The following is a 13,372-nucleotide window of genomic DNA, read 5'->3' as shown; positions in this document are numbered from 1 at the left end:
TCATTTAGGTTTGAATATATCAAGTGTTAGATATATCTGCTGCTGGCTATTATTCCGGATTTCCAATTTTACAATGGGTTTAAAAATATCACATATAGTATATGTATTAAATTTACATAAATATTTAAACTCATATCCAAGAATTAGAAATCTTAATAATTGTCTGCAGCAAATAGACTTAGCATTTGATATATTCTTTACATGTTATATACCTATATATATTTGTGTAACTATTTTACTTCGAAAAGTAAGATTTGCCCCCGATACTTGATTTAATAGGCTTAGGCTGACGCTAAGTCTTGACGATTAGCTACACGGAAGGGTAGAGTTTAGAAACAAAGTTGAGTCCTTTGGGATAGCAAAGGATTTCCCAGGACTTTGGTCGTTTCATGGTATCAGCTCCGTTGATCGAAGATTGTTTAAACTCTCAACTCCACACCTTGTCTTTACGAGGTTACGATCAGCTTTTCAGGCGTGAGAATATCAAAAGGTGTTTAATATTCCCAAACCATACTATTATTTCTAATATCAGTTACATGAGAAAAGTTGATAATTATTTTTCTCACATTGCTTCTGACTTTAAATAGAACAAGACTTAATAAATATCTTTAATACGTATTAACTTCAATTTGCACATACTCTATTATCATACATTCAAACATACATTTGTCGGTTAAATTATTTTTCCACAAACAAACGCAAACAGTAATTAGAAATAGAAGTAGTGAGGAAAGAATGCATAATTAATTTCACGCAAAATGCGTAATAAAACGAATTAATATCGTATAATATAATGGTCTGATTAACGGGCGTTATTAAGTAGCGTCCTGTTGGCACATATTTGCAAAACAACAATGGCGATGCGTTACGGATAATTAAATTTCACAAAAACATTGCCGCGAGATATTCCTACGTTTCTCGATTTTGCGCATTAAGTCGGTATATGTACAAATATACATATAAACGCGCTATTTCAATTCGTCGCAACAGTCCCTAGGAAACCTTTAGAATTACGCGATGGGTAAAGAAAGTGATAATTAGGAAATTTGATGGAACGCGAATGCAACGTGAAATGCTGTAGAAACGATCCGAAGATTAACGTTTTTCGCGCTGAGCTAGTTAACAATTTATCACTTATCGAACGACATTGCATTAATAATCACACGAATAAATTCATACAATAAGAAATTAATATTGAATCATTTTTTAAATTCATGGCATGTACGTACGTTTTGAGTTATATCATTTTTATGATTATGCGTGCTATCATAGTTGAGAGTGCAAAGATTGAAACAATAAAATATAATGCTTCCTTGCTAAATGCTTCATGGTTATTTTAAAAATGTCACACGATGGTTATTCTAGTTAAAGTGACCCGAATCATTTTTAAAGTATTACCAAATTAATGGTATTAGTTTCATTGACTTTAAAAAATTATAGTATATAATTTATCATTTAAAAAAAATGGAACAACGGCGTTGTAGTGGAAAATGTAATTTTAACACATAATAAAAAATCACGAAACCATATCAATTATCAAAAGTAAACTACCTTAAGTTTATTTAAAAATTATCAGAATCATCACAATTGAAAAATGGTAGTGTAAGAAGAATCGTCAAAATTGTCATTCGAAAAAAAAAATTTTTTTTAATAAAGAATCATGGAATAAAAATGACAAAAATGAAATTTATTCATGTTAAGAATATTTTCTCTTTGCCAACATTATTTGAAAGAAATCAATAACTTTCTTCCAGTTGATAAGTAATTTATCCCCTCCTTTGACCAACTTAATTTTTTAGTTGTCACTTGTGAAGTAAAGGACCAATATGTATTAAGTTTTATTGAGTGCTTAATAATTATCAGTCGAGTTTAAGAATATTATTTATTATTATTAGTAATATAATAATAAACAATAAAAACTTTTAATGAAATTTTTTATAAAAATTTAAAGTACGTCAAGACATACTTGATCAGAATGTACTTTTAGAATAAATATATACAAAAGCGCGCGCAGAAGCTCGATCGTTTTAAAAGGCCATTCATGCAAACGGCGAGTATTCCGGAATTCCTCGGAATCGAGAGAAACAATGCGGGACTACTATTAACGGCATAAACCGCTCGTCAAATGGCGTTATCGAGAGAACTACAGGCAGGAATTGGAACGAAACTGCATTTGCCAGGAATGCGAGAAAACGTACGCCATGCATGCGTTCGCAACGTCCTTAATGGCAGACTGTTTCTAAACGCGAGATTACTGAAATTATTAGATACAAAATGCATCGTAACGAAATTTTTTTAAGAACGAGCAAAAAGTCTATAATTAAATTTTATTTGCCATTTCCATACCTAAACGCATCGTCGTTTATTGGTGTATACTGTATAGGATCGCGTGCAGCGGAGGCGTATGAAAATACCATCGTGTCTCGCGCGGATAACGAGAGAAAATTTCAAGATGCAAGAGCAAAGAAAACGATTTTATTCGTCGTTCATGCGAATACAACTTCCAAGGGATATTTTCACGATCGTTTCTCCGCCGTGTGCAAAGACATACCTACGTCGGCAATACGTGCGCACCGTCTCGCGAATCGTTTAAACATTTAAACAAATGTCATTTAAATAAAATGGTTTTAATGCAAGTCATCTGTCTTCAGAGAAGAGCTTTTATCTTTCCCTTCGTTCAGTTCCTGCGCGACCCTGTTTTACAGAGTAAAAGCTCATGACACGCATTGCACATTTAGCCCCGTTTTATGCAGCCCAGACTTGACGTTGCTAAATCGTCCAATCTGCACGACGTTATTTAGAGACTTCCCGCACGAAACTACTTAATTAAAGTCTTCCTTAAAGGATGCTTTGCGTGTACGCGGGAATCCTAGATTAAGGCATGGTCGATGCCATGCGAACAATCTCTTTAGAACTTTGTGTAATGAAAAACAAAAAATACGTTTCACTGTTTTATTAATTAAAGATTTTCGATTAATTAATCAGACTACGTTTGAGGCTTTTGTTCGAGGCAAAATTAACAACAGCAATTAAATCATTGTCTTACAAACAAGTATTAGATTGTAGATGTTTCTCTTCTTCATTGTTCTCATTACACTGTTAAATATCAAAAGAACAACTCAAATCCATGAGTTAAATAATATTTCGTTATTTATAACTTCGATGTGTGTAAAATGTAAATCAATCAATTTCCATGATTAGTTTTTCAAAGTAAACAGTGTTCATATTTTAACGTACTTAATAAATAATAAACTATTTGAATCTCAAATGAATACATTTCTTAAATTAAACAGTTTAACGACCTATTGAAATAATTAAAAATAACAAAATGTTATTTAACTCAGGGGATTAAGTTGCTTTGATATCTAACAGTACGGTCATAACAGCTAGATGAGTTAACGGATGAAATTACCGAGAACTAAATGCGACGAGACACACCCAGCTCGCAGTTGTAGAAATTTCTCGGAATTCATTATCGTTTTAATAACACGTTTTCAGACCTTCATGCCCGACACGGGTGTTGTTAATTTTTCTGAAATGCTAATGATCTTAATTTAAAATCGTGGATAGCTACAATTTTACATTACCAAGCTAACTAACCAATTGAAAAAATATTAAATATTACGTTAAAAATCATCACCGAGAAGAATATAATATTTCCGTGGAAACTGCAGTTAAAAAAGCTCCAACCATGCTTATTATTAAAGCTCGCTTAATTAACCATAATTTATGAAACATACAATTTTAAATAATCGAGGAAGATATTTCTAAACAGATAAAAATTATTCTGCGAGATTCCTTGATAGCTGAACAGTAATCGAAGTTTAATTTTTTCCCGGTATCCGTGTAGATCGTGCCTGGCTGACGCAGTCATGCGTAGCTTCGTGTTGGGGCGCGCTAAGCTAAAAGCACGACTACTGGCAGGTGGCTACGCCCGGTAGTATCTAGTACCTGAGGATAATGTGGGAGAGGCATGCTTAATATTAACAGGATGCTATAGAGACCGCGCGTGTTGTTCCTACGTAATTTCCTCCTAAACGTACTAAGGGATGCCCATGCATATTTCAGAAGAGCAGATACGAGAGCACGAATGCGTATCCTTGTGCGAGCGTGTTGTACACTGGGTGCCCCAAATTCTGTCGCATTTTCCGCCACTTAAAGCCCCTTTCTCCAATTTGGAGTTCTGTATACCTTAAAGTACGTCGGGATATTTTCTGACCTGTAAACCACTGGAAATTTAATAAATTTTCCAAACTCGATTTAAACATGCGAATAATTAGTAAAAGCGCTTTTTCATTCAGTATCAAATAAGTTACAATCAGTGAAAACTTGTTTGGGAATTTAATACAAGTTATAGGAATATAATATTTAATCGAGACATTTTCCCTAATGTTAATCTTTATTAAGAAATGTAGAATGATTTGTTATATTTCACATCCAGGATAATCCGAAAAGAGAGTACGGGTAAACTCGGCACACCCTATGGATGTGCAATACTACGGCGTCGTTAGACGACGTCGATATCGCGAATATAGACGCTTTGCTAATCACCATGAACCAACCTGATACTGGCATTTATTCAGGCCGGCATCGAAACACATTACATACCTTGTGTATTTAGGTGTCTCTTGTTGCAAACGCAGTGATTTTGTTTTGCATTACGTGTTAACAGTTGACAACGTAATTGGTAATTGAGGAGATGGGCGGAACAAAGACCACAATTCCACTTGGGCTTTTTTCGGAGATTAGCGCAAATAATCAAGGAATTAATGTTGCTTACATTAGTTAAATATATGAATGTGTTTCAATTGTTCTGGGAAGATTATATTATATCTTATTCCATAGATTATATAATTTTAATGAGATTTTTACCAGAGACTGAACGAAAATGGTACGATAATAATGTATTTGCTGTACAACATATTTATATGTTGAACAATATTTTCACGAAAACTCATCAGAGATGATTGAATACATTATTTCAATTTATTTTATTCAACGGTAAAAGTGTATTTCATATTCATTTTATATTTCTTCTAGAAGAATGTGAAGATAAAAATATTTCTACAGTTCATAATCTTTTCTTTCTGTTGATTTCTGCAATACTATATGATCAATAATATTCGGAAAAAAGGCATTTTTTAAATTGCAAATAACTATTTAAATATTGATCATAATAGAGAAATATTATAAATAGAAATAATATAAATTTTCAAAGACATTACATAAAATATTAATATTTAAAACTGTTCCCAATTGTTAAATAATAAAAAGTAGCACATTATTTTAATTTATGTCAAAATCAAAATTCTATAATTAGACCTTTATTCCGTTCATCCCATCAATTGATTTATTCTTTAATATTTGAGCGTATTGAAATAGATTGTTTTGCAGTTTTAGTTTAAGCAAAGAATCGCTCTTAAACGTTTCCTTTAATTATTATAGATACCAATATAAAAAAATTGCAGCTCTAAATAGAAATACATATAATGACAGAAGAAATAATATGCAATATTTGTATACATATATTATATAAAATTTATTTAAAAGTTATTTATTATATAAAACTTTATTTAAAATTTGTTTATTATATTAAATAAATTAAAAATTACATTTATATATGAATGAACGTTTCACTGCCATGATAAATACAGATAAAATTTTCAATAGAATTTGATTATGTATTACGATTTACCCTGAACTTCGAAATGCTAAAATATAGCATTATTATATATCTCTCTCAGAGAGAGTATTTTACTATAATATATATTGCATATATTTAAATTCACATTAATTCCTGTACAAGTAATATCAAATATTAATTAATTGTGCGCCACAAATTAGTATTAAAAATTGACTCGTTTGAATTATATTATTTAATAAACCTGCAAGAGACGAGTCTGCGGAAATCAGTCAGCGGAATACAGATTTTCGTATAAAACTCCGATACGGAATAATCCTGCTACGTACGCCACAGCGCGAGATAATACCGCAGTCGCAGCTGCAGCTGGTCGTAAGGAAACTGGCGCACGTGTTTCGCGGTATTTCTGGCGTACGGACTTATTTCACTATTTTATTAGATTAAATATTCACGAGGGACGCTAGAGCACGATAGCAACAACGGCGAGCCGTAGAAAAACGCAGTGAAATACGGCGCGGACCACAGGCTGCGAGGGTGTGGGCGTTATCGTGTAAGAAATACAGGTCATTGTTGCATCTTTAATGCGTTGTACAAAAGCGGCGCATGAATAAGTTGAACTTCGTCGCTTCGGCGCGAAACCACAGCGGTGTGGCGTTTTTATCGCCAGCATTCTTCTTTTGAATGCATCACGCACATCGATGAGTATGTACTTTGACTCTGCATGAAGTTTCTATATTTATGCTCTTATATGATAAGGATTTCGATACGGTGTTTCTTATCATGCTACACAGAAAGAACGATTTTATTGAAGTATCCTAATCCTTCACAGTGGGTCAAAATGACCCGAGCATAATGTAAATTATTTTAAGAGTATTAGACTAAAATAAAAATTTGAAAATGTTATAAATTTAAAAAGCTATAATTTTTCAAGCAAAAAAACTATTTTCCAAAGTTAACATGTTCACGATTGTTAAAATTAAATTTGTCATTATAACGCCATTGTTCCATTTTCTTACAGGATATAAACTGTAATTTTTTGAAGAGTCTCTCTCTTTAAAAATGGTTTGGATCATTTAACTCAGAGTCTCCCTCGTGTGACTTTTTTGATGTGTGACCATGAAGAGTTAAAAATTTAGTTAGATACAGATTTGAAAATAATTTTGTTGAACTATTAAAATAATGATATAAGACGTTTAAGCTCAGAGAAAGCTGACTACACATTGTGATATACACGATTTTACTTTCCCATATATGGCAATACGATTTCAAACTAAAACATTACCATGTTTTGTGTGTAACTTTATAATATATTGTGATTTTTTGTTATATAAACGATTACCTAGAATGTTTTACATTTCAATTAAAATCACTATTATTAACAACTTTTACATGTTATTGATATTGTTTCTCAATTTATTAGTACATAGGTGCGGTTCACTAGACGCTCAAGATTCGTTCTATTGAACTGTTCCACGACTCAAAATTAGTTTCAGTTGAGTTTCTCATCAGAAACACGACTATAAATACGGGCCTTAAATATATACGTAAACACTTAATGTCAATTTTGATTTGCATTTGCTTTTTAAATGTCATATTAAGCTATTTAAAGTACCTATCTCTATTTATATTTCATTTAATATTTGTTTGACTTTAATTCACTTTTTTCAAATAGCTTTGATGAAATCCTTTGACTGACACTTATTTTTTATAATTTATATTCTATAACGTTTTTTACTTTTCTTTTATGTGACAGTATTTCTAAAAAATAAAGATTTTAATTAATATAAAGCTCTTTTATTACCTATTTTCGATAGAATTGCATATTATTAAAAAATTTGTAAAAAAATCTACGTAAAAAATAGTAATAAAAAGGAATGAAAACATATTAAACAATATCCATGTAAAATAATATTTTACAACAAATATTTTTTCGTAAAAGCAATTTCCTTATTCTGTTATTAAATCCATTAATTATTTCTGTAAAATATATATTATAATAGAAGTACAATAGATGTTAAAAATAAAAGATAAAATCATGCAGTAGACAACAAAATCACATTGCAGTAATTTTAAGTTTTAATAATCTTAGAAAAATTACGACGCTCGCGTCGAGATTTTTGTGATTTAGCGTTTAGCCGTGTCTTGTTGTAGTAAAATATTACACCGCTAACAACCTCTAATGAATGAAAACAAATGGCGGACACACATGCAATGCTTCACAGTTGACACGCATTTGCCATATAATAACGTCCTACAGATTTTGTTATGGATGGTGCGAGCGTGGCCGTCCGTATCGCAATAATAAAGTAACAAATGTTTCAATGAAAATTGACGTTCGTTACTTGGCTTAATATATCTGCGCACGTGGCGACACGTTACTGCACCGCCGAATACCATATTGCGCGAAATCATTTTTTTTCTCGCGTTCGCAAAATTAACCTGATGCGATTTATTTTGAAAGCGCAATTAATCTTATCGAATCTAACACAAGCAATCCGCCGCGATTTTGTTATGAAAATGCAAATTCTACTCGATCCACGAAGTTTCCAATTTACTCGAAGAATTAAACAAAACAGTATGAATGAAAAAAAAATTGTTTACAAAAGTACTCTGTATTTTCAAATGAACTTTATTCGTAAAAATTGAATTGCTATAATTCTGCTTTGCTTGCGCATTGTGATTTCACATATGATTTTCTTACGAACAATTTTACTTGATAATAATCATTTTAATAAAAGAGGATCAAATTAAATGAAATAAGCAAGTTTTATAAGAAGCGAATATGTGCGGCTTTATTTACTGCTAGTTAGCATAATCATGATGGCCTACATTAGTCATTAAGGAGTAAACATCTTATTAAGGGTTCCATCCTAGCACGCTACGCTTCCGGTCTGAATTTAATGGCGACGGAACGAAATGGCTTTTCGGGCCATTTCGCTAAAGCTCGTTATCTCGTTAACGATCGGAGCGCCTATTCGTATATTCGAGCTTTGTCACGACTGCATCTTATCACGACACTGAGAGAAACAGAACGAGATATACAACAATAATTACTACTTAGAGATCGTAAATTTTTCTTAAGATTAGAAAGTTAGAAATTTTATACGAATTATGCGCATTGTTCAGAGAATATCGCAAATTTATTCTTATATTTCTGCACAGAAAGAACAGTTTTAATGTAATATTTAAAAATTGAGCTAAATCTTTATTATTAAAAAATAATTTTAGTGAACATCACAATGTACATAATTATTTTGATGATCCGAGAGATTTGATAGAATTATTTTCCGTATTTAGCTAAACTTTTTAACACTCGGCAAAATCGTTCTGTGTAAAGTCTTAATTACCTAGATACAAAAATTTTTTTATATTTTTCGTATTAAATAAATATTGTAATTTATGCTAAAAAAAATTTGGAGCACGATCGCTTTCAGATCCAGTTTGATAAATTTGCTTTTAAAATATTTCTCTGTATATATCTGGTGCATTCTCCTATATCTCGTCAGTGTACGTAAAATGCAGTCAATACTGTCGGACAGAGATATATATCTTTTTTATATGTCTTTTTCAGCCTTATGAATGCGATGAATATGCACATACGAAGTAACTGTATCCTTAAAAAAAAGACAAAAATATAGCATATGTTAGCCAATCACTATGAGATATATTTCCATCTCTTTTGTATAAGAAAGATATATACTTCTGTGACAGCAGAATTTCTCTCGTGTTTATAATACATTAATATTACAATTATTCTCGTTATGTCAGTCATTGATAAATTCTGTGCGCCGTTATAACGAGATGATTTATCTCGGAATATACACGCGTGTGCGATTTATGATTCTCGCGACGGCCTGCATATCCGGGTGCATGGTGCAGAATAGCGCATGAATGTCGCTTACGTCTTATTTCCGAAACCAGAATATTATAGTGCTGCGTAAGCAGGAATGGGTCGAGGTCGATTGATGCTAGGACGCGAACGGAAGAGGCGCTTAAAAGGGCAGCCGCGCTAACTAGAAGAAGAAACGGGAAAGCAGGGAGGGCCTGGTGAGAGAATGCAAGCCTCACCTGTACTTTCGCCACCACGTAGCTTCTGCTCGGGCCTCTCAACCCTCTCCTCACTCGGCTGAGGTGGTCTCTCTGTCCTTTTCGGATAGTAGGGGTTGTACGACGAGGGCCACACGGTGGTCAGCCTTTTTGCTGGCGGTGGCGTGCTCGGTCGTCCTGAAAATAGATTAGGACCTTTCTCATCTAACCCAGGCACTCTCCTGTTTGCTTCCTTCTTTTTTTTTTTACACCCGTCAATAATTCAGTTCGGTTACGTCACCTCTCTTTCCTTTTTCTCCCGTACTCCCCGTGCTTTCCTGTTGATTTGATTTTATTCGCGTATGTAAAATATTATGCGCACTATTCTACACCATACAAGGCCGTAGCAGTAAAATTACGAGAAATGATGGAAATTTAGCCGACGCGATAACGTAATGTAATTATTATTATGAGTGGACGCTTACAGTATTACAATAATAAACGTAGATAGATCAGCTTCCACAACTTTAGAACGAATATAAAACTTATAAAAGCCCTTCTTTTTGGTATTTACTAATATATAAGATGTTCATTGTTCAGATTCTTAGTATTTTTAAATATATATACATTAAATCATTTTAAAAATATATATTCATACAATATTAAAAATAAAAGGAAAAGTCTTAAAAAGCATATATAAATTGAAACAACCAAACTGTTAATGTAGTCTAACAATTATTATATTAATATTTAATTAAAATTTGAATTTAAAATTTGAAACAGTCAAACAATTAACGTAGTCTAATAACTACATTAATATTTAACTAAAATTTTAATTAAAAATTTCATCTTTTACACTGAGAGAAAAATTGTTCGTTTGACTAAATTAATTTAGTACATTTTTATTTCTTATGATGAAAAATGTTTATATTTAAGTCAAACATATTATATTTGACTTTAAAAACATATATTCTTTAACAATCATTAGCCCTTAAATATTGGCTCGAAAAACTAAAATAAAAACAAAAGTTAAGAAATATAATTGGTGGAAAATATTATATATAGTATTTAATGAGAAATATTTTATACATCTTTTTATAAACTATACATTAATTTTGCATAAACTCTTTAAAACTTAAAATACTATATTTCAATTGGAATAGACTCTAAAAAATCTTTTTTATTAAATATGAACGAAAGTGATCTTTGGATACTTCGTAATATTATTAATTAAATATATTTTTTGTAAAGTAAGTAAGGAAAAACTTTATCAATATGACGATTCGTTAACTTAATTCTCTTGTCTCAGTAAGTATTTAAAACTCTACTATCATTTACGATTCCTATTGCAGACTCCACATCTGATTATAATTAAATATTATGCAATCTCAACGATACGGCGACTTTTATTATACTCGTATGTATATGAGACGTTTGATTGATAGTTTTTTTAAATTTTAATTGGATAAGCCTTCGAAAAAGAAAGTTATAAAAATTAAAAATATTCATAAAAAACTGGAGACTAAATATGAATAGTTTAAAAGTATCTAGTCGATATTTTACTCATAATTTTTTATTCGATTTTTATATCGAGCAGCAAAAAATATCGAATATTTGATATTATATCGAATAACGATAAATGTCTCTATTTATAATTATATAATTGCCTTACGTTTTATGTTTGCTATATATAACGATGTTTTTCACTACTCCGTAACTATGTCGACGCTGCGTCATTCTTAACAAGCGAAATTTAATTTATAATGGATGGGACAGAAAACATACGCGCGCGAGCACGTGGTGGGCGCAAGTTTGATGAATTCTATGAGCTTCTTTGAAAACGAGCCAAGTTCAACTTGTTGCGTTCGATGCCGACGGACGTTCTATTGAACAAAATATCTTCTCACAAGAGAATCTCGCAATAAAAAAAAGGTCCTGAAAAGTGCCTGCAATCCTCTATAAAGCGTTTACCCCGAATTTAAACTGCCTACCATTTAACACGTAATGAATTCATTTAAAGTTCTAAGTTCTGGATTTAGACTTTACTGGATAAGACTTTTAAAATTAACTTACAATATTTTTACTTTCAACTTATCAATTTTTTACTTTTAATATTGATAATTATGATAATCATTTCTTTAAAAAATAACAAAAACAATTGCTTTACTTCGCGTAAAGTAAAAACTTTATTGGAAAAATTGTCCAATAAAAAAAGTGACATTAACATATTTTTAAATTTTAATCTTAAATATCTACATGATATTGCTAAAATTGATAATTATTTAATTAACAAGTATCAAATAATTGCAAGACGACTATTATAAATTAGGGCAGAAGGTAGACGGCTGTCGTTAATTTATTTTAGTGGTAATTACTTTACTAAGTGACTCCCCCGACAGCATGATCACATAATGTTTAACAAACGCTTCTTCCCATAAGACAATGCGTCTGCCACGTCTAATTCGATTGTATTGTCTACACTCTACAAAATAAGATTATACTTGGTGCGTCACCGTCTTATCTTTGTAAATATGAAAGTGTATCCCGGGAGAGTTGCAGCCTTTGCTAGTAGTAGATTGAAACTTTACTTACACGATAATTCTGTACAATGCGTATCAACCCGGGGTGTAATTCAAGTTGATATTCGCCACGGGGCCTGTATACTTCTACTGCGTGGAGACCCATTCTCTGTGACTTGCTAGCGAGATGCTTTGACGCTTATTTCGTTCCTCATAATCGTGAAGATTATTCAAACTACCATCGTTCATGGTCCCGCGCGTGTCGTTTGTCGATGTGATCTCGAAAACTATGTCCCGAAGTAATTCAAAGTATATGAATTATTATACTAATCCCGATTATTTCAAAGAAAAAAGAAAAACTACAAAAATCCTTGTTACATTTTCAAGTTTTGACTCATATTATTATAAAAGGATCAATTTTATTTGTTTTTCTGAGGCAATAAATAATATAAATCAGGGATTTCTAAAGTATGGGTTGTGAATTGATTTTTAGTGAATCGCAAAAAAATTTTAAATATTAATTTACATTTTTCGTTACTTCACGCAGTTATATAAATTATAAAATTGCGTTTTTGCACATTTTTTTACGATCTTGTATACGATTGAATTTTCAATGACATGGTGGTAAGAATAAAACCTTTTCTATTCTATTTCTTAACGACAGTATTGATGTCGTTACATTGCATTCTGTAGGTGTTACACAAGGTAAAAAGAACTGCACAACAATATAACAATATCCATTGCATTATCGTTACAAATTACAGAATAGGGAAGTCTAAATTTCGAAATAATTACAATCATATCTTTTGCACATAAGAAATATTTAATAATAACTTTCATCGATATCAAATTATCATCAGTAGAAATAGAAAACGAAAGCATTTCTGACATATATTTTATTACGTATCTGAGAAACAGATTTATAAAATTGTATTTAATAAAAAATCAGAAAGTAGGAGCAGCATAGACATATAAATAAACAGATATAAATAATTAACTTATTCATCTCATGTTTTTGCATATTTATTAAAGATAAGTTGGGGATGCTTGTCGTTTCTAAAAAGTGGATCTGTACACACTTAGGAAAGTCTGTCACAGAACGTTAAATAAACATTCTTATATAGCAAAATTAAAAAATACCAAATATATATATATATATATATATATATATAATTAAATATCTTTA

The 13,372-nt window shown here is 31.3% G+C and overlaps 1 protein-coding gene across 1 annotated transcript in view; it reads right to left on the bottom strand.

The window, feature by feature from the left end:
* The window catches only part of LOC108781364 (lachesin), a 283,152-nt gene that overhangs the window by 24,359 nt on the left and 245,421 nt on the right, over positions 1-13,372 (bottom strand). Inside the window, exon 8 of the mRNA XM_018549321.1 lies at positions 9,710-9,865. Within this exon, the coding sequence (XP_018404823.1) occupies positions 9,710-9,865 (156 nt within the window). The remainder of the gene's footprint in view (positions 1-9,709; positions 9,866-13,372) is intronic.

This window comes from Cyphomyrmex costatus, unplaced genomic scaffold (genome assembly GCF_001594065.2).
Source record: "Cyphomyrmex costatus isolate MS0001 unplaced genomic scaffold, Ccosl1.0 scaffold8, whole genome shotgun sequence".
Classification (NCBI taxonomy): Eukaryota; Metazoa; Arthropoda; class Insecta; order Hymenoptera; family Formicidae; genus Cyphomyrmex; species Cyphomyrmex costatus.
The sequence above is the reverse complement of the archived record's forward strand: the minus strand, read 5'-3'. Positions and strand labels throughout refer to the sequence as shown.